The following is a 22,281-nucleotide window of genomic DNA, read 5'->3' as shown; positions in this document are numbered from 1 at the left end:
CCTCCACATTGGCAATAACGAGAAGCAAATGGCCCATACCACATTGTCTTACCGGTACCCTTTTCATCCTCAATAGATTAACATACAATAAAGTTCAGACAACAAAGGCTGATGGTGACCAAATTGTCATTTACAAGGCTTTTTGTCTTTTAAAAAACAAATTGCTTATTATATCTCATATGAACACTGTAAATTAAGATCATCAATGGATTCTGCAAGGAGAACCCCAAAACTCTATTCCATGAAGCTACAAAATACTTCACCTATGTCTCCACGTTGGCATTACGACGTCTTTTTGAGCTTCAGAGGCGAAGATACCCGCAAAACCTTCAGTGGCGATCTCTACAAGGCTCTGATTGAAGCCGGAATCCACAGATTTAAAGACGACGATGAGCTGCCTAGAGGTAATGATATTCCATCGGAGTTGATAAAAGCAATCAAGGAATCAAGGACATCGATCGTTGTTTTCTCGAAGGATTATGCATCGTCGAAATGGTGTATTGATGAATTGTTGGAGATTTTGGATTCTAAAAGAACCGTCAATCAGTTGGTTTTTCTGGTGTTTTATGATGTCCATCGGGATGATGTTCACCGGCAAACTGGAAGCTTTCAATCGGCTTTTGTAAGACATGAAGAGCGATTTGATCGGATTAAGGTGGAAGAGTGGCGACGTGTGATGACGGAGGCGACAAGTTTAGATGGTTGGGAGTTTAATGACGATACAAACAGGTAGGGATGAGCATATGGACCGGGGAACCGGTCGGAACCGGTACCGGCATCGGAACCGGTCGGGCCGGGACGGGGACGTTATTTTTGTGGATTTTTTGAACTGGGAACCGGTAGAACCGGCAAAAACCAGAACCGTATGATGCTATTTTTCAAGGACCGATTCCAACATTTGAAGACACGACAAAAACCAATAGGAACCGGGACCGGTAGAACCGTCGGGCCGGTTCGTTTCTTGATTTTGGCCGAAGCCGGTTCCCGGTTCCGGTCCGGTTCAGGCCGGTTTTGTCATTTTGCTCGTCCCTACAAGCAGTTATACATTTTCTTAACGAGTAAATTATAAGTTTGGTCCCTGTCTTTTACCAAAAATCTCAATTCCAGTCCAACTTTTAAAATTGTCTCAATGTAGTTCTTATATTTGCATTTCACTGCGATCATGGCCCTTGTCCCTTGACCGTTAATCATTAAAAAAAATATTATTCTACCATCTGAAATGCTTTTATAACTCCCCCCTTATTTTAATTGTTTAATTGTTAATCACAAAACATGATTTTTTTTTCATAATTAATGATGTCTTTAATAGGTGTGAACAAGGTTCTAAAAGGCGTGAGGCGTGGCGTGGCAGCAAGGCCAAACCTCAAGCTTAACGAGCTATGGCGAGCCATGACGTTTTTCAAGGCGTGATGTAAGGCGGCGATTTTGTATTCATTTATAATTATATTACCGCATAAATATAAATTTATATCAAATATACCTAGTTTTTAGAAGTGTTATATCAACAACTAATAACAGAAAGTTAATAAAAAAACACAATACTCGTATGTCCGATTAGAAAAGGTATAAAAAAAAGCAAAAAAACGTGTCTCAAACGAAAAAAACACGCGCCATAACATGCCATAACTCGCCATGGCATGCCATATCACGCCTTGCGACACGCCACGCCTAACAGCAACGTTATGAAACTTTTCGTAACGGCAGCGCCGCGCCTCACGCCATGGCGCGTCTTTTAGAACACTGGGTGTGAATCAGAATTTGTTCAAAGAATTATAATGAATGTGCTACATAAGATAAAACGGAAGTTGTTTGTAGCCAAGCATCCAGTTGGATTGGATTCTCGTGTTGAAGAGCTAAAAATGTTACTCAAAGGACGGGTAGACAATAGTTGTGTACTTGGGGTGTATGGTATTAGTGGTATTGGAAAAACAACTCTCGTTAAAGAATTTTATAATACGATCACCCATCAATATGAAGGTAGTTGTTTTCGTGCACGTGTTGGAGATAAATTAAAACAACCTAATGGTCTTGTTCGTTTACAAGATGAACTCTTTTATGAGCTACAAGGAAAGAGTTATGTGAATTGTGATATTGACGAAGGAATTAATCTAATAAAAGTCAAGCTAGGATTTACCAGAGTTCTTATAGTTCTTGATGGCTTTGACGAGTTAAGTCAAATGGATTCCTTAATCGGACAATCCTCATGGTTAGGTAGGGGAAGTATGATTATCGTTACGACTAGAAGTGGATATATTTTGGATCATGCACGAGTTGACATAAGATATGAGGTCAATGAGTTAGATTCCGAAGAATCGTTAATGCTTTTCTCTCAGTATGCTTTCCGAAGTTCAATTCCATTGCAATCTCATAAGCATATTTCGAAAGAAATTGTTAAGTGTAGCGCACGAACTCCCCTGCATATCGAGGTTATTGGTTCTTTGTTAGTTGGAAAATCGGTGAATGAATGGAAAAGTATGCTTGAGAAATTAAAAAAACAAGTAATGATCGAGAAAGTTGAAAATTATTAGAATGCTAATTGTTTTTAAATTCTTTTTAATGAGTTTAATGGTTGCTAAAAAAATAACCTTTTTGTATAAATCTTTGTTACAAAATTTTGGAAAGATTTAGTGGGCAAATAGAAATCCTTACCAATTTAGTTAATACAGTATGTTATAAATTTGAATAAGAGCAAAATTTCACTCTAAAAAACAAAGTTACTGTTGGCTTATTTCCAGTTATACCCACCTTACACGAAGAGGTGTAGGAGGGACATCCATCATTCCATTGTGCGAAAATGAAACGTAAGAAGTTGTTTAGGGTTTAAGCAAATCGAGATTGCTTATGGATCAAGCAATGCTTTTTATATAGCAATTAGATATCAAATAGGATTCTAATTAGATTTCTATTAAGCCTCTCTCTCTCTCTCTCTCTCTCTCTCTCTCTCTCTATATATATATATATATATATATATATATATATATATATATATATATATATATATATATATATATATATATATATATATATATATATGGTAACAATGAATATACCCTCAAGGGTATATAAGTTTAGGTACCCAAACACACCATAATATGTCGTTTTGTTTGATATATTCATTATAATGTTCTTAAACTCCAACCCTTAACTAGATTTACTTTCAATATTTTTGAAATTTCGCTATTATCTTTCTCTTACCTCACATATTTTTGCCGAACACCTACTCGGCTATATATAGTGTAGTTGAAAGTGAAAATTATATAAGAGGAAGATAAATGTATAATTTATAAAAATCTTGGAATTAATCAAGTTAGAAGTTAAATTATAAGAACATTTGACAATTAGAATGTATTATATGATACAAAACGACATAGTATAGTGAGTTTGGATACCTAAGCTTAGGACTGTTCACTATTTGGATAAAACCGAATTGTCTAATTGGACAATTTGGATCGGACTATTTGGTTCGGATATTCGGATTTTTGAATTGGTTTTTAGCAAAACCGAATTATTATTTTGGATTTCGGATTGGTTTTGGTTTATAAAATAAAAACCGAATAGTCCAAAAAAACTGAATTACAATTTATTATTTTGTTCTTTTTAATATATATCTTTAAAAATTATAAATTTACTAAATTATTCTTTTAATATATTAAAATTTTTCATCAATTATAATACTTTAATATGTACTTTTTATCAAAAAAAATTGTCTATAAAGTAGTAAACTATAATATATTTTTCTTGATAGTTATTTATAAGTTTTAGTTCACAACTAATTAAACAATATTTTTTAGTTTATATTATAGCGTAAGTTAATACTAAAGTTATATATTTGTTTAAATGTCTTGATTCTTGAAAACCGAATTGTAAAAAACCGATTCAACCGAATTATAATTTGGTTGGATCGGATCGGATTTGAATTTAATTTGGACTATTTGGATCTACGTTTTGAAAACCGAAATTAATTTGGATTCACTTGATCAGATCGGATTAAACCGATCCATCCAAATGAACACTCCTACCTAAGCTTATATACCCTTAAGGGTATATTCACTTTTCCATATATATATATATATATATATATATATATATATATATATATATATATATATATATATATATATATATATATATATATATATATATATATATATATATATATATATATACTCCAATGTAAATATAACAGTGCTTGTGCATCCCAAATGATATGGTGATTTATTATGTGAGTATGCGGATATATAGTAACACCCATACTTTTTTAATACCGACTTTAGCTAACAAAAAAAAACAAGAATACGATTTTTTCTATTATGGCAGTTAAATCAGAAAAATATGTTAAAATTGGGTGACTTAAATATATTTTCATGATAATTTTTTAAACCAACAAATTGGAGACTGAGATGATCAAACTTAAACTGGCAAAACTTATAATTATTATTTCTTTTTATTTGTTATTTCCCCATAAATTTACAAGTAAAAACTTTAATTCGTTTCTCAAAGTACACGTCGACAGACAAAAGTAAAAATAAAAGTATTGATAAATTGCTTTATTTTATATGCTAAAATTATATGTCAAATTTGAATTTTTGAACTTTTAATTTCTTTTTAATGAATATCTTTTAAAATGGTCTAAAAGAAGAAAAAGGCAAAACTACCATCTTCCCCATGACGTTATATAGGACCACATACACTCTCGACCCCTATCCAAACGCCACTGATTATTGAGAAACGTAGAAAACCGCCGACGTTAACCAACTGAGAGAAAAATGGCCGCCGCAGCACCACCACCACTACCAACCACCACCCCCGAGCTCAACATGGATCTCCCGACTAGCCACCCACTCTTCACAAGGATCCGCCTCGCAACTAGGCTCGACGTCCCGGTTATCCACAAAATGATCTACCAAATGGCAGTATTCGAACGCCTCACCGACCTATGCTCCGCCACCGAACCCTCCCTCTCCACCACTCTCTTCTCCAAAGACAACCCCTTCGAATCCTTCACCGTATTCCTCATCGAAGCTTCCACAAAACCATTTCCTTCCTCCTCCATCGCTCACCACCCCAAATTCACACCCACCCACAAAACCCTAAATCTCGATTACCCGATCTCCGATCCCGAATCGGAAGTCTTCAAGTCATCGACGATGGAGGAAGGAGTGATTGTAGCTGGGTTCGTTCTGTTCTTCCCTAATTACTCGTCGTTTCTGGCGAAACCAGGGTTCTACATAGAAGATCTGTTCGTGAGGGAAAGTTATCGGAGGAAGGGGTTGGGGAAGATGCTGTTGTCGGCGGTGGCTAGACAGGCGGTGGCGATGGGGTACGGGAGGGTGGAGTGGGTTGTGCTGGATTGGAATATGAACGCGATAAAGTTCTACGAGGAAATGGGAGCTACTGTTATGCAGGAATGGAGGGTTTGTAGGCTCACTGGTGATGCTCTTCAAGGTTATGCTACTACTTCTGGTACCAAAAACGATATTGATTTGATCTGATTTGATTCGTTTTTAGGGTTTTCTCGGTGTTTGGAGGGAGATAGATAGATGGAATTAGGGTTTTCTAGGAATTGGGATTATGTGAATTGTCTTATTTGCCCCCTTTCCTCAATGTTTCAACTTTAGTTACGGAGATATGTGGTGCTTGTTCTGTTGTCTTTCTCCAACATTCGAACCGATTTCTTGCTTTAACTTTATAAAAAAAAAAATACATTACTCAGAAATAGTAAGTACATAACTTGTGACATGGAGTTATGATCTAAATAGTTAAGAAAATATAATGTATGATGAATTGAATATATTGAAGGAGTTAGAAGTGATTATTGATTGAATACAATCATATCTTATTACTCTAATGGAAAATGTGCAAATTCTACACATTAAAAGACTATAAATAATGCGATCAAAAGTTTATCTAAAATGGGGTTTTTGTGGGTATGTGCAGCCTGATCTTTGTATAATCACATTTGATGCATAACAACCAGCTCTCACACATTCCTTTATCTGTTTCTTCTGAACCAATTGAGACAAAAAATCCCCCAACAAATGCATCACCTGATAATGTTAAAAGTTATCTTAAAACACTTGCATACAAATAATTCAGACAAAATACTTAAATCTTTGAAAACATTCTTGCTTCAGTTTCATTTCCAAAAACATAATCCACATACCTGATTTTTTTTTATAAATATACAATAAAGACGAATAGTATAAATAAAAAAAGACTGATTATGATTAGACTAACAGTATAATCCACATACCTGAATTTTTTTATTTTATTTGAAGCATCCACTGAATACCAGAAGAAAAATAGTAAAAAAAAAGTGTTGCGTTTTTTATTCTTTTTATAAAAGATAAATGAGATGAAAATTTGGGGCTATTGTATCTTTACCTGGGCAACTCGGATGGTATTCTGAGTGGATCCTGTAATGACATGTTAGAACACAAATCTAAAAGATGAAAAATATGTAATTAGGTTTCTTGAAAGGTGTGAAGTCACCTCCAGCAATGTACTCGATCATGAACACCATAAATCTAAACAAATAATGCAGAGTTTACAATGATAATGAAATACTGGAATCATGTCTTTTTGAAAAACAGTAGCAAAATATAGTAATTACAAGGCAATAAGATTGAAATATACAATGAAAAAAATGTCAAAATGCTTAATAATGAGAATCGTCTTACATAGGCAAGTGCTTTTCTTCGCAAGGATAGCATCGTTTGGATTCAGGTCATATCTAAAATTTCAAAGAAACAGAGGAAGATGCATATCGGCCATATCCAAAATTTCATTGTAAATTAGCAAGGTTGATGAATCAGATTCATATGCATTGAAATTGTCCATGTCTTCATAAATTGCATTTATGTGAGAATTGGAGATGTTTTATAAGGTTGATTTCAATCTTACTTGGATTCACCTATTGAAAATTCCATAATTTCGCATCTTAGTTGTGTAGCTGCTTGACTACTAAAAGCAAATGAAGAACCCTAAATTTTTAGAATTGAAAATCGGAAGAAACAACATAAAAACCGCACCTACTTGCGAAACAGATCAAATTAGAAGCTTTTTTAAAGTTATTTGAGCAAAAGAATAGCAGGTGTAGAGCGATATATGTACTTTGTGAGGAAATCTGGGTCAACTATGGCTGAAATGTCGAGGAGAGGGTTTCCCATGCCCAATATGATTCCTTCATATTCTGCCATATTAGTTATTTCACTCAGCAATTCGGTAATCCAAAGATCACGAACAAGAACCGTAACGAGGCATAGGTTTCACCGTTTCAGTTTTCAGTTTATTCTTAGGTAAATTACAAATTTTGTCCCTAAGCTTTTGAGTTTTTGCACTTAATTTTTAACTTCTGATTTCTTTGTAATATCAATCTAGCCCTATAAATAATTTCTCAAAAACTTCAAAAATGTTTCTTCTTCAAACAATCGACTAATCACCGAGGAGCTAGATTACGAAATTCCCGTTTTAAAGAATGACTATGATCGTATGTTTCTTGCATTAACAAATGAGCAACGTAACATTTTCCTAAACATCATGAGTGTTATTCAAGAAAATAAAGGAGGTGTCTTCTTCGTTTACGATTATGGTGGAATGGGTAAAACTTTTTTATGGAATACAGTATCAACAACAATTAGATCTGATGGTAATATTGTCTTAAATGTTGCTTCAAGCGGCATTGCTTCCTTATTATTGCCCGGTGGTAGAACAGCACACTCTCGATTTATAATTTCATTTGAACTTACAGATGATTCTTTTTGTAAAATAAATCCAGATGGTGAGTTGGCTAACTTAATAAGAAAAACCTCTTTAATAATTTGGGATGAAGCACCTATGGTCCATAAGCATGCATTTGAAGCTTTAGATCAAACTTTGAAGGATTTATTAAGGTTTGGAAATTCAACCATCTCAAATATTTCATTTGGAGGGGAAGTTATTGCCTTTGGAGGAGATTTTAGACAGATTCTACCTGTTGTTTCAGGTGGCAGTAGACAGAACATTGTAAATGCTTCTTTGAGTTCTTCATATTTATGGCAACATTGCAAACTCCATAGATTAACAAAAAAAACATGAGGCTAACTGTTGGAAGGGATCAATCTGATATACGAAAAATAAGAGATTTTGTAAATTGGCTATTATATATCAGAGAAGGCAAACTTGGTGGTTCGAATGACGGTGAAACGATTATCGATATTCCTGATGATATTCTCATTAATGATTCACATGATCTTATAGGTTCCTTAATTGAGTTTGTATATCCGTTAATTTTGGAGAACTATAGTAACACAAATATTTAGAAGAAAGAGCGATACTTGCTCCAAAAAATGAAGTTGTTCAGGAAATAAACGACCGTTTGCTTAACAAGTTTCCAGGAGATGAAGTTGAATATTTAAGTTCAGACAACATATGTGAATCCGAGTTTGTCCATGATCAGTTTGATTCAAATTTATACTCTCCTGATGTATTAAATGGTCTCAAAGTATCCGGTTTACCAAATCATAAGTTAGTTTTAAAAATTAGTGTACATTACTGAGAAATATTGATCAGAAAAACGACTTATGTAATGGCACAAGACTACATGTGTTATCATTGGGAAAACATGTTATTGAGACACGTATAATAACTGGAACTAATATTAGAAACCGGACTTTTATTCCAAGAATGTCTTTAACTCCATCAGAAAAAAAAGATCCCCTTCAAATTCACAAGAAGACAGTTTCCTTTGGTCATATGTTTTGCAATGACTATTAATAAAAGTCAAGGACAATCGTTATCAAAGGTTGGTTTGTTTCTTAAAGATCCAGTTTTTCACATGGCAATTATATGTTGTCTTATCTAGAGTTTAAAACAAAGAATGATTAAAATTATAAATTTTAGATAAAGATGGCAAAGTCACAAATAAAACTTCCAATGTTGTTTATAAGGAAGTTTTTCAAAATTTGTAGCCAACTTTTTTGTAGCATATTTTATTCATTTTTAGCAAATCACACTTAATCCATCATATTACTTTATTTATTTATAATTACGTATTGTTTATTTTATGCACACACCGGTAATGCATCATCTGTGTATGTCTAACAAGAATCATGCACCAAAAATAAGGGTTTTCAAAAAAAATCCATTTCTAATTAAATACTTATGATTTAGTTTGTAATTAAATACTTACAAATCAAAAAGTTTTTGAAAAATTCAATATTACAATTCATAAGTTGTCAAAATTAATGAAATTTTATTTTATTATTTAATTAATTTTAAAATTCAATTATAATTCAACACCCGTAGGTCTCACAGGTTTTAACCTAGTTTAAGGAAAAATGTCACTATAATCCTACAATGTTTTCCAAAATTGGTCTAATCAGTCTCTAAACTTAATTTTTGGCTTTATAGGAACATAAAGTGGATGTTGACCTGTTTCTTTTTATCGGTTATAGCCAACTTTATATGCAACAAGCACGTAAAGCTGCATCGTCCTTCTCAATAAAATATATATCTTAAAGAAAATCATCCACAATAAAGATAATTTGGCTTCCATTGCTATGGCTTTCTACTTTCATGTTCCAATACATTTTGTTGACCAGATAAAACCACACCCCCATTGAAAATTAAATCAACGCATCAATTTCTTTCAAAGTATCGTACTAAAGTTCTTGAAATTGTCAATTGTGAAGCTATATAGGAAGCATCAAAACCACACCTAATCCTCGATTTAGTTCACGTAATATCCCATTTTACATTCGCTCCAAAGCCTTTTGTAAAGTTAATAGAAAGTATATAACAGAAAAGTAAGTTGCATAAACTCACACCACTTTTATTATTGAAGAAACTAATACAAAACTCCAATCTACTTGTGTTTATAGGATCCAACGAAACATATATATATATATATATATATATATATATATATATATATATATATATATATATATATATATATGCTCACCATTCCAACATTCCAAAACATCACTTCTGGACCAACTTTCCAAGTTACTTGGAATAACTTGGACAACATTCCAAGTTACTTGGACACCACTCCAAACCATCAAATTTTGGATCAAGACACGCCTTCCAGCCACATCGACGGCAATTCGCCAACAATCACCCCTTGAAATTCTGAGTCGAGGATAATTCTTGCTCGCCAATTGACGATCCCATCTATATGAACCTTATCCGAGCTAAGGCCTTCATAAGTGGATATGATCGTTGCTTTTCTCCCGAAATATGTTTAATTGTCACTTGCTTGTTTTCAACACGCTCTCGAATGAAATGGAATCGAGTGTGGATGTGTTTGCTTCTTCCATGAAAGACAAGATTCTTTGACAATGCAATTGTTGATTTGTAGTCTATGCAAATCAACACCTTCTGTTTCTTCATTCCTTTGAACTCAGCTAACAACTCCCTTAACCAAACTGTCTGACATGCAGCTGTAGTAGTTTCCATGAACTCATTTTCACTTGAGGACAAAGTTATTGTATCTTGCTTCTCGGAGCACCAAGTGTTAAGTGAGTCACCAAGGTAGAAAACATGTCATGTTGTACTTCTTCCATCGTCAACATCAACATTATGACTGCTATCATTGTAACCTAACAAGCTAATATTTTTACTTCGTTTATGTCTTATCCCAAAAGATGTTGTACCACACAACTAACGAAGAATTTGCTTAATGACACGTGCATGAGATTCTCTTGGACTTTTCATATAACGACTAACTACTCCAACCGAATATGCTAAATCGAGACGAGTGTGTAAGAGATATTGTAACCAACCCACTAGTTCTCGATAATGGGTTCAGACTCATCTTCAGCTTTAGACAATTTTAGTCCTAGCTCCATAGGAAATTGAGTTGATTTACAGTCTTCCATACCAACTTCTTTCAGAATTTACATGGCATAATTCTCTTGCTTTACCTTTACACAACCATTTTCTTGCAATACTTCAATACCCAAGTAGCAAGTTAGTTCACCAAGGTCCGACATCTCAAATTGCAATACCATCAATTTCTTGAATTGGTTTATGAACTCTAGACTTGTTCCCGCCGTGAATAAATCATCTATATAAACCGCAACAATTATATATTCTCCATTTGAAACCTTTCTATAAACCGCATTTTCTTGCATGCATCGTTGAAAACCCATATTTTTCTACGTATTATTGAGCTTCAAACTCCAAGCTCTTGGAGATTCACGAAGACCGTATAAAACTTTTACCAATTTGTAGACTTTCATTTCTTCACCTTGCTTCACGAAACCTTCCAGTTGGCTAACATACACTTCTTCTTTTAAGTCACCATATAAGAATTTTGTTTTTATGTCCAAGTGATGTATCTTCCGTCCATTCCTGTCTGTGAGATCAATCAATAGTCTTATTGTCTTGAGTCGAGCTACCGGCGCGGATACTTCGTCAAAATCAATACCTTGCTCTTGTACATAGTCTTTAGCCACTAGATACGCTTTGTACCTTGTAATATATCCACTCGTATTTCTTTTAATTTTATACAACCATCTTAACCCGATATGTTTAACATCTTTAGGTGGAGGAACTAATTTCCACGTGTTGTTCTTTTCGATGGAATCAATTTCGACCTTCATTGATTCGAGTCGATTCTTGTTCACTTTGGTTTCCTTAAAATTCTTTGGTTCTTCATCAAATGTCAACATTAAATGATCCAAACTTAGCTTGTATTCATTTAATCTTCTTGGCAACACTAGAGTTCGAGTGGACTGTCAAAGTACGACAAAATCTGCATCATTATTAGCATCACTAGGTTGCGATGGGTTGGTGTCATCCTGAGAAATGCCATCAGTTTGGTCGGGGTTGGCATGATCGGTGGGTTTTTCGGTTCCAGTTGTAGTTGGACTTGAACCACCATTAAATTGGACTACTTATTCAATACTCCAAAAAACTGTGAGTAAACTCGATTCATTTCTAGCTTGATTTTTGGGTGCATTACTCCACTGCCATGTCTTATTCATCCCAAATTGCATAGGCCCTTATAATAATTTCATTTTCCACAGATTGTATATCCGAAATCCTCCCGAATTAGGTTCCTTTCAAAAATATACCAACAGACATGACTATCATCAAGTTTCTTCAAATGTTTTAAGACTATTCTTTCATATGCAACACAACAAAATAATTTCAAGTCTTCAAGGTTTGGTTCTTCACCATAGAATTTCTCGAATGGTGTAACATCTATCAAAGCTCAAGTTGGTGTTCGATTTATGATGTAAGTTGCGTGACGAATTGCTTCACCCCAAAATTGGTTAGGAATATCTTTTGCTTTCATTAGGCACCATGTCATCTCGTGTTGAGTCCGATTTCTCCGTTCAACAATTTCGTTTTGTTGAGGTGCTGTAACTTGGTTCCTGGTACGCATTTAATTATAATTTATTCACTTTAGTAGAGCTACTCGACGATTTGGGAGCCCCAAACTCATCGAGTAGAACCAGAATAGGCGTGAGATTTTAAATTGCCTACTCGACGAGTTGAGAGCCTCGACTCGACGAGTAGGGGTGCCAGGATGAAACCCTAATTTTGGGGTTTTGCACCCTATTTAAGCATCCTAATCCCCACCTGCTGGCCTCATTTCCAGCCTCCAAGTCCCAAACCCTAGTTTCAGAAACCCTGATGCATTGTGAGCTTGTTAGCCATTTTGAGTGATCTTTGTGTGTCTTGAAGCTTATGGAAGAAGAAGAAGCTAGAGGATTCAAGGAGAGGATAGTAGATCCAGAGACTTCCTTTCATCCTCATCATTTTCTGGTAATCAAGTCTCTAACTTGCTTAGTAGTTTCTTAGATCTCCTTATTTTCTCTTTATTGGGGTTTTTGGTCCAAGAAGCTTGAACCTTGGGATATGGACATCCCAAGTGAGTGAAACCATCAGATCTAGAATCATTAAGGGCTGTTAGGGCATAAAGGTGCAAACTTTATGCCATTGGATCCCCCATGCAAGCTCTAAGATGTCATCTTGGCCTTTTAAGCCCCAAAAGGCCATGCATGGAGGAAAAGGTAGAAGCTTTACGTGTTCCAATGATGTCTAAGGCCTAGATCTCTGTTTACATGCTTTAGTTTGAGCCAAACCCATCAAATGAGGATATTAGTGGGTAAAGTTGGAAACTTTACCCTTAAAAGGACGTTTTTAGTATGTATGAGAGACAAGAAGCTTAGATCTGAAGAGTTGGGGATTAATCTATTAAGATGGCCCAAACAAACTGAGGAACTTGGCGAGTATAGAGAGGGACTCGACGAGTTGAGTCGATTTGTCCCGATTTTGTACAAGGTAGAACTCGACGAGTCTGTCAAGGGACTCGACGAGTTGGCTCGTGTTATCACGACTATGAGTAGCAAGAGAACTCGGCAAATCAGGGGCGACGACTCGATGAGTTGAGTCAACTCGGATTATTGACTTTGACTTTGACTGAGCGTTGACTTTGACTTTTACATTGACTTTGACCAAGGTTGACCCGTGAAGGGGTCTTGAAGTGAGGAATGGTATCTAAGGGGTTGTTTTGTATAGGGTGCGAGTAAAGCCGATTGCGGGAGCAGAGAAGTTCAGCTACTTCACTTGACATTTGAGGTGAGTTTTCCTCCAGTAGGAACGGGTCGAAGGAACCAAGGTCGGCATGTTTATGTATGTTAGTATGTTCCGGATTAAGGTCCGATGTCGAGCGGGGCCCAATGTAGGTTTATATGTTTTTTCAGATTTCGATCCGATGCCAGGGCGGTACCTGAAGAAAGTTAGTATGCTTGATGTCTTTGTAATTCTTGCATGTGTTTGTTATTTGTATGTTTCCAGACTACGGTCTGATGTCGGGGCGGTTCCCGAGGAATGCTTGTATGCTTCCGGATTTCTGTCTGATGTCGGGTGGGGCCCAAGGAATGTTTATATGTCGATGATTAGGTGGTTATGCATGATTTTTGCTCGATGACGGGCGGGGCCCGATGCCAGATGCGGTTTGATGTCGGGCAGGACCCAATGGCTGGACAAGACCGATGTCGGGCAGTGACCGATGTAGCAGGGCGGGGCCCAATGTATGTTATATGCGATTATGTGATTATGTGTATGGTATGTGGTAGTTTGGGGAGACTCACTAAGCTTCGTGCTTACAGTTTTCAGTTATGGTTTCAGGTACTTCCGCTAGTAAGGAGAAGAGCTCGGGATGACTACATTGCACACACCACAGCTTTTAGCCAGGGAGGATTCACTCTGATGTTTTGACATATGATTTTGATATATTGACATATGTTATGATATTTTTGAGATACAGAATTTATGACTTTTATATGATGAATTATACTTATGGTTTTTATTAATGATTGAAAATGAAAATTTTGGACCGTATTTTTGGGATGTTTCGGGTGCATAAGGAGCCGTCAACATACGTGCTATCCCATCTTCATCACAAAAACGGTTCAGTTCATGCGATGTGAATTCTCCACCTCCATCCGTATGAAATGTCTTGATCTCTTTACATGTTTTTTTTCAATTGAACTCTTGAAGCTCTTAATAATTCCATATGCATCACTTTTGTGCTTCAAAAGAAAAGACCACATGTATCTAGAATAATCATCATTAAGAACTAAAATATAAATATTACCCACTTGGGTAGGGGGATCAACCGGTCCATAAATATCTCCATGCACCATCTCAAGAATATTTGTAGCTCTATACTTAGCTTTCTTTGGAAATGATTGTATTGTTTTTTCAACCATGCAAGATTCACAAAGTTGGTCTTGATGTAGGATTGTCGGTAACCTTTTAGCTAGCTTTTACATCAACTTAATCGCGCCAAAATTAATGTCTCCAAGTCGTGTGTGCCATACCCAATCTTCTTCATTGAATTTGACTTGCAAGCAATGTGGTTCCAACTTTTAACTTTATTTTGTAGAGTTTGTTTGCACTTTTCGGGAATTTCATAAGCAGTCTTTCGTCTCCATCTCGTGTGGTTAAGAAATCACCTCTCATCCGAATGTCACAATAGGTTATTGTAGATAGCTTGAGGCTAATAACATTGCTACAAAATGATGGGATATAATAAATATACTTCATTAGTTTTTGTTCACCTCTTTTTCCTTCGAACAAAATTGATCCTTTTCCATTAATGCTAACACACAATCCATCTCACCTTTCTCGTTATGTTCTTATTTAATTCATAAAAATAAGAATAGTTTGTTGGATTAGGTGTCTAAGCCCATAACTATAATTGGTATGTGCTTGACCCGATAGTAGCATGGTCCTTTTGGGTTGCATTCACCAGAGCAATTTGATAGGATGGATATTTGAGAAATAGGTTATTTGTGATTTATTAATATATTATAGGAATAATATATTAATTGAGAAATCATATTATTTAATTAATATTGGTCAAGAATTAATTTGGAATTAATTTAATGATCAAAAGAGACTGATTAAATTTGCAGGGACTGATTAGGTAAATTAGTAATCTTTATAGTTTAGGCTAATGATTCATGTTGATTAGGGATGGGCTAAATCTATGTGGAAGTCCATGAAGAGTTAGTCCAAAGGGCCTATCATATGGATCATTGGAATACCAAAGTTTTTAGGGTTTTATGTACGAAACCCTAAGGATTCCACACTATAAATTGAACCCTTGCACTCCCAAAATCGGCACTTGTGTTCTAAGAAGAAAACCTAGCTGATTTTGGTGCCTCCTAACCTCTATCTAATAAGCCTACTCTTGTTTTTGATGTTTTGTGAAACATTAGAGGTATCACACTTGAGATACTAAGCTCTTGAAAGGCCAAGGATTACATGCTACAACAAAGAGCTATTCATCTAACTAGTTTTTATATTGTATATCTCCAATTGCATGCTAGCTAGGGTACATGCTTTGGATAAAATGAAATTGCATGTATAACTTGAGAAAAATTAGATCCAAAGCATTAGGGTTGTATGTGCACCATAGGGATGTTATAGTGTTCAAAACCCATCATAGTTGTCAGACATGTGGTTGCTCACGCCATTGTCTAAGTACCAAATCGCGTCTTCATCGGGATTTGCTTCAACTTTTGGAGGGATATATTTGTCTTCGTTCAAGAACACTATTTCTTGAATTGTATTCATCATCAAGAACATCCCTTCTTCATGATTCATTTCTCCGTCGTGTGTTTGATTAAGATTTGCCTCATGGTTTTTGGTTCAATCTGGGCATCTTAAAGCCAAGTGTCCATATTTATCACACCGATAACAATGGATGTTTGAGAGATCTCTTTGCTCGCGTTGTTTCCCTTTTACTTTAGATCTTCATGATTTTTAGAGGATTTTGAGTGACCGATTGACATCATTTTAAGGTAAAAAGGTCTGAACTTGATAATGATTTATTTAAGATCTTATTAGCCTTGAAGTTGTGAACATTTGGTACCATTAGCTTGACATTTTGAGTATGGGTTACTCTAAGTCATTTGAGCCATCCTTTTGGACATTTCAGAGTGTCGTTGTGCATAAAAATATGATCTTGAGTGTTGTATGAACCCATACATGTGTTAGATGGTCTTATTGGGTTAAGAATTGGACATTTTGCACTTAATAGCCATGCAAAGTCATAAAGTTGGAAACTTTATAACTTAGGATATCATTTTGGGCTTGGATTTGAGTTTTGGATGGAAGGGATTAATGGCATAAGCTCTTACTGAAGTTTTGGGACTGGACAACGTACGTTGGGCGTGCATGTAGGTACGTTGCGCGTACGCGGTCAGCGCCCCGCTTTTTTATCAACATCAGAGTACGTTGGGCGTACTCTCTTGGTACGTAGGGCGTACTCTGCTGGGAAGGGATATTTTCTTTTGGACCTTGACCGTTGACTTTGACTTGGACCAGGGTTGACCAAAGGGTATTTTGGGTATTTTGATATTAAGTTAAGTTGGGCCATGATTTGAATAATAGGTGACGGATAGAGCCGGTATTCGAAGTAGAGATTTATTCAACTATTTGTTAAAACTGAGATGTGAGTTTTCCTCACTGTACCATGGGTTGAAGGCACCAATGTCGAACCACTAGATTATTTATCTTGGTTAGGATATTATTATGCTAGTTGATAGCTGATTAGTAGATCTGTATGATTATTTGAAATTACTGGTTATGTGTTATGTTTATCTGTTACATATGTTGACATATTGTGTTGGGTTGAGGTTGTACTGCTTTGTGTGGTAGCCAACAAACCCGGAGCAACCCAGACATAAGTTGTGGACCGTGAGGGCAAGCCGAACTTATGTTGTGGGCTCTGGAGCAATCCAGATATGAGTTAAGGGCCTGATAGGCGTGCTAGACTTATATTGTGGGTTCGGGAGCAATCCAGATATGAGTTGATGGCCCGATAGGCATGCCATACTCATACTGTAGGCTCATGGGTAATCCAATATTTTTAAGCTGTGGACCCAATATATGTTATGTGTGTATGTTTGTGTTGGTACTTTGAGGATCTCACTAAGATTTGAATTACAGTTTTAGTTTATTGTTTCAGGTACTTCTGAGGATCGTGGAAAAGCAAATGCGTGATCATGCACATCTTCCTGTTTTATGTCACTGGGTCTTAGGAAAACTTTGATTCTGAAATAATGTTTTTGAAACAATGACTCATTTTTTAAATAATATTGGTTAATGGATGATTTTGAAAATATCAAATTTCTTTGATTTTTTTAGTGTTACAACTTAAACATCAACGAATCATAAAACATCATTGCATCACTCATGCTTAAACATTTACTCCCTATTCATTATCTAGTTAAGAATAACATCCCCGTATTTTCGTAATTGTTATATTGATGACTTCTATGATAAAACAAAGTTAAGGACCGAATAACATCATCGAGTTTTGTAAAATTAACACCTGATGTTGCAACGATCAAAACCCAAAGAGCATACATGGTTTGAAAAATTCAAAAAACCACTTTGTTTCAATTTTTCCTTAACTTGTAACTTAGTGTATGAAATGAACTTTAAAAGCCCTTGTGTACACAATTTAAAGCTTCATGCTTTCTTTGTCACAAATATAAACGAAACCCCATCATCATCTCTTGCTCGACTATCTTTTCTTCAAGCTCAATTATAACTTCTCTTCCATCTAACTTTTTTATATGTTCATTGAAAAGCTCACCTTGTAACTAGATAAGAGAAATGATTGCAATACGCACATGGAAAAGAAGGCTTTTGGGGCACTTGCAATGAAACATTAGAGGAAAAAAGAAGTAATTAAAGGTAGACATACTTGTTTTCTTTTCATTTGGTTAATTACAAACGCAACATAATTGTTCATGGAAATAAACACAAAGTAGGTTATAGAATAAGATAACCCGTGGTGTTAACTTGAAGATAAAATCATAAGACATACCTCAAGAAGTCAATAAACATCAAAAGCCTGAGAACTTTGACTTCCAACAACTTTCCGATGAAGAGCACCAAGCCGACATAGATGTAGATTCTATAAACGATACATGACTAAATGATAACATGAAAAACAAGATGACCAAATGTGATGAATCACAAGCCCTTGGGAATGTGCAAGGCTGACATTTTTTTATTATTTGCATAAGCATATAAATGTTTTCAAGGGTATCGATTGTTCTTTATGTGTTGTCTCACTATTGTTTAATATTCTTACTGGTGTTATGATCAGGATCAGGACCCAAGAGATTTGGGGAATGATGACCAAAATCAATTAAAATCTTTTTAGTTCTACACGTCTTCACTTCCACTAACTCCATCACGAATTACAACATTTTGTATTTCATATCAAAAAACAATCGTCCTTTGGAATTATACTCTACTATTAACAACTCCTTTCGCATGCTCAATAAGTGCTTAATTTTAATATTTTTATACAAAGCCTAGACAAAGATCATCAAATTTTGGATAACTATCATAAAAGTCATTATATTTTTTTGTTCAATTTTGACGCATAATGTGATGTCACAAAATAGTGACACGCGGTCATACCATGTCGTTGCAACCAGAAAATGATCAATATTTGACAAAATTGAAAAACACAATATTCATATTGGAAAAATATTAAAATTTGGTGTCTTTTGTTATTTTTTTAGTAATCAAGAGTTACAACTTACAAAAATTTAGCAAATATATAGTTATAGACAAAATTACATAAATGATCATTGGAATCTTTTTTTTTAAATAGCTTATGTGATTTTAATCGAGAGTTGCGACTAGGTTTTACTACAAACTATTGATATAATTTGTTATTACCAATAATTAACTAATTTCTACTGAAAGTTGTAATTACGAAATATTAAACAAGTTATTAGTGTGTATTTAATCCTCCATGAGGATATAAACTTTTGCCATATTATAAAAGAAATAATATCCCATGCAACTAAAAAGTTAAATTATTAAATTGTATATGATTAATATATACATATTACATACATATAAAAGAACGTTGTTTTTTTTTTCTTTCTAAAAGCATAAGGCGACACTCGAATGCCACCTAAAACTGCCATGATCAAGGCTATGTATGGTCGCCGAAAATTGACAATGAAATTTACAAACAAATACGATACTTTAAAAAGAAAATGAAAAGCCTTTTACATGTTATAAGAGAAATATCAATACTTTCTGTTAACAATTACCCTCATGTTTTAATAATGTTAATACTTTTTAGTGGCGTATTGCACTTGTGTGACATTTATTTAGTTTAATAACTTCAACACCTATTGATTATGTTTTTCAAGAAGTGGTTGATTCTTTTTTACCTCTATAATAACCAAAGAAAAATTTAACCATTGATTGAAAAACTTAATTCTTAAGTAATAGGTTCTAACTTCTAATTATTTATCTATTATTTATGATATAACGTACAGTCTTATCTTATTGACTTTGAATAGTTCCTTTTGAAACCTTTAAAAAAATAGAAAAACTTTAGATTTTTGAAAGTTATTTATTTATTATTTTTGTTAAAGGATATATTGCTTAATTATTTGGTTGATTTGTTTTGAATTTAAACATAATTATTATTGAGTTCTGGAATGTCGTGGTTTTCGAAGATGATAGTGGTGGTGGTAATGACTTTGATATTGTTGCTGGCAAATAATGATCCCATTTAATTTTATTTTATTTGAATATACATAATAAATTTTAGGATGCAAACTTTAAAATAAAAACAAACTGTCTTTTTTATACATACTGTAAATTCCTGACGCATAGGTATTAATTACATATAATAGAAAAGACTATAAATACTATAACCATTAGAAAACAAACATCACCAAAGATTCATAAGCCCTTTAGTATTCTATAAAATGGTAACTACGATTACTCAATGGTAATTTTTAGAAAACTTACAATAAAAAAAGAAAAAAAAAAGTTTAGAATAACATGGTAGTGATTATTGCATGACTTTTGGCAATAAACATTTAACATGCATATATCGTACGATTCACATGATATTGTATATAAACTCAAAAGAAGATTTAGATATTCCAAAAGATACAAAAGAAACCGTGTTCGATGAAAATGATGGATCACATATTGGCAATGGTCTTTTCTTCTGTTGGATAAAATTGATATTTTGTGTTGGGTTGCTTGGAGTATTTTGCCTTTCTATTTTTTTTGTAATTTTGCTATTTTTCTCTTTTCTTTTCTTTGTTGTCTCTAATCTCTAATCTCGATTCACATGATATTATAATGTTGTTTTTTTGACGTGAAAAAAAAAGATATTCTAAGAGGTTAAGATTATAAAATGGAATAATATCATATGTTGGCATAATTAGTTAAAATAAAGTAATGATAAATTGTGTGCATGATAATATATTAACTATCGTAATTAGTATTGGGTAATGCATTCTATTTTTTAGAGTATATTATAGAAATTATCATTATGTTTTATCTAAACTCACCGGTTGAGTTTAGAATTTATAATCGTCTCAATGTCGTCCTTGAAGTTGTATTTAGTATGGATTTAGCCCCTTGATCCATATACAATAACTTCAAAATTTGGACTGAACTTTGGATTTTGATAAAAGCATATGGACCATAAGAAAACACAAACTTAAAGACAACGATAAGATAATTTCAATATTTGAATTGAAGTTGTAATTTGTGTAAATCATAAGGACCAAATTTGTATATCGGTCTATCTATTCTAATAAATAAAAATCTATTTTGCTATATGTCAATCTCTCATAAGTTTTGACATATATCATTTTGTGGTATTTTTGTGAAATAAATAATATTCACATGTCAATTTCTAGATTTTTTTAATTTTTAAAAATAATACATATAGTTATATTAGTAAAGTATTAAATGTAATAGATGTGATCATAAATTACAATAAATATGTTTTTTCCTTCTTTATTTTAAAATTTAATTTTAAAAAATACTTAATATTATATTTTGATATTTAATTTTTTTATTTAACCTATGTAATACATGTATCACACACCTAGTTTTCTATATATAAACAATAACAATCTTACATATGATTGACAAATACTTTTGAAAATTCCTCTCCCTTTACTAAAAGTAAGGGTGGTTGCCATAAAGGGCAAATGACATAAAAGCCCTTAAGTTTTCTGAAATATTCAGATTTATTCTTTGAGAATTTTTTCGAAATATTCAGATTTATCCTTCAACTAGAGCTCATGGCGTATTGTTGGTTGGTCACGATTCAATCATTTGGAATGAGCTCTTCCACATCATATAAGTCTTTTTTTTTTTGGAGAATTAGACTGAACAAAATGTATATAAAAATCAAATCGACAAAAGAAGGATTGGCATCGGTTCCGTTTTATGTCCTAATTGTGGCTCAAACATTGAAACCACCAATCATGTTGATCACCTGCCCTTTAGGTATGATGATTTGGTCGCTTTTTTCATTGCAAATTGGGTAACTTTGCATGCTATTCACCTTCTAATGTGGTGCATGAAGAGTGCTTTGAGGAGGTGATCCTTGCTTTAGATGTTGTTTGAACTACAAAAATACTATTCTTATCCTCTCAAAATTATAGTCTATTTTTCCTTTTTGATTTGCCCTAAAATAATAGTCAGCTTCTAAAAATAAATAACATTTTTACCAAAATACCCCTCATTATAACTTAACCAACTAAACATTTAATGGAACATTAAATGCAAAGTAAGACAAAACTGTCATTTTATTAAACAAAGTTAGTGGTAATTAATGATTTTCTTAATCTGCGTGTTTTTTGTCTGTGGACAATAATATTGGGACGGATGAAGTATTTTATTTACAATCGTCAAACTAATGGAGACGATTTTTTTGACAAGATTTTTTTCTACATTTTTTTGGATTTTTAA

At 33.9% G+C, this 22,281-nt stretch overlaps 2 protein-coding genes across 2 annotated transcripts; both read left to right on the top strand.

Moving 5' to 3' along the window:
* Positions 1 to 205: 205 nt before the first annotated feature.
* On the top strand, positions 206 to 2,528 carry LOC145066744 (disease resistance protein Roq1-like). Its single transcript, XM_079014018.1, has 2 exons — positions 206 to 726; positions 1,742 to 2,528. Exons 1-2 carry the CDS (start codon positions 206 to 208, stop codon positions 2,526 to 2,528), a joined length of 1,308 nt encoding a protein of 435 aa, XP_078870144.1.
* Positions 2,529 to 4,659: 2,131 nt separating this feature from the next.
* LOC145069241 (GCN5-related N-acetyltransferase 8-like) lies at positions 4,660 to 5,659 on the top strand. Its single transcript, XM_079016185.1, has one exon. The coding sequence runs from the start codon at positions 4,767 to 4,769 to the stop codon at positions 5,490 to 5,492; it is 726 nt and encodes a 241-aa protein (XP_078872311.1). The 5' UTR covers positions 4,660 to 4,766; the 3' UTR covers positions 5,493 to 5,659.
* Positions 5,660 to 22,281: the final 16,622 nt, after the last annotated feature.

This window comes from Lactuca serriola, chromosome 8 (assembly GCF_051521515.1).
Source record: "Lactuca serriola cultivar US96UC23 chromosome 8, Lser_US96UC23_V15, whole genome shotgun sequence".
Lineage (NCBI taxonomy): Eukaryota > Viridiplantae > Streptophyta > Magnoliopsida > Asterales > Asteraceae > Lactuca > Lactuca serriola.
Note: the sequence above shows the minus strand (reverse complement) of the source record. Positions and strands in the feature narration are given on the sequence as shown.

Excerpts from the sequence above, each read along its gene's own strand:
- LOC145066744 (XM_079014018.1), top strand. The coding sequence starts at position 206 with ATGGATTCTGCAAGGAGAACCCCAAAACTCTATTCCATGAAGCTACAA. Across the intron at positions 727-1,741 it reads GAGTTTAATGACGATACAAA|TGGGTGTGAATCAGAATTTG; the intron begins CAGGTAGGGATG and ends CTTTTAGAACAC.
- LOC145069241 (XM_079016185.1), top strand. The coding sequence starts at position 4,767 with ATGGCCGCCGCAGCACCACCACCACTACCAACCACCACCCCCGAGCTC.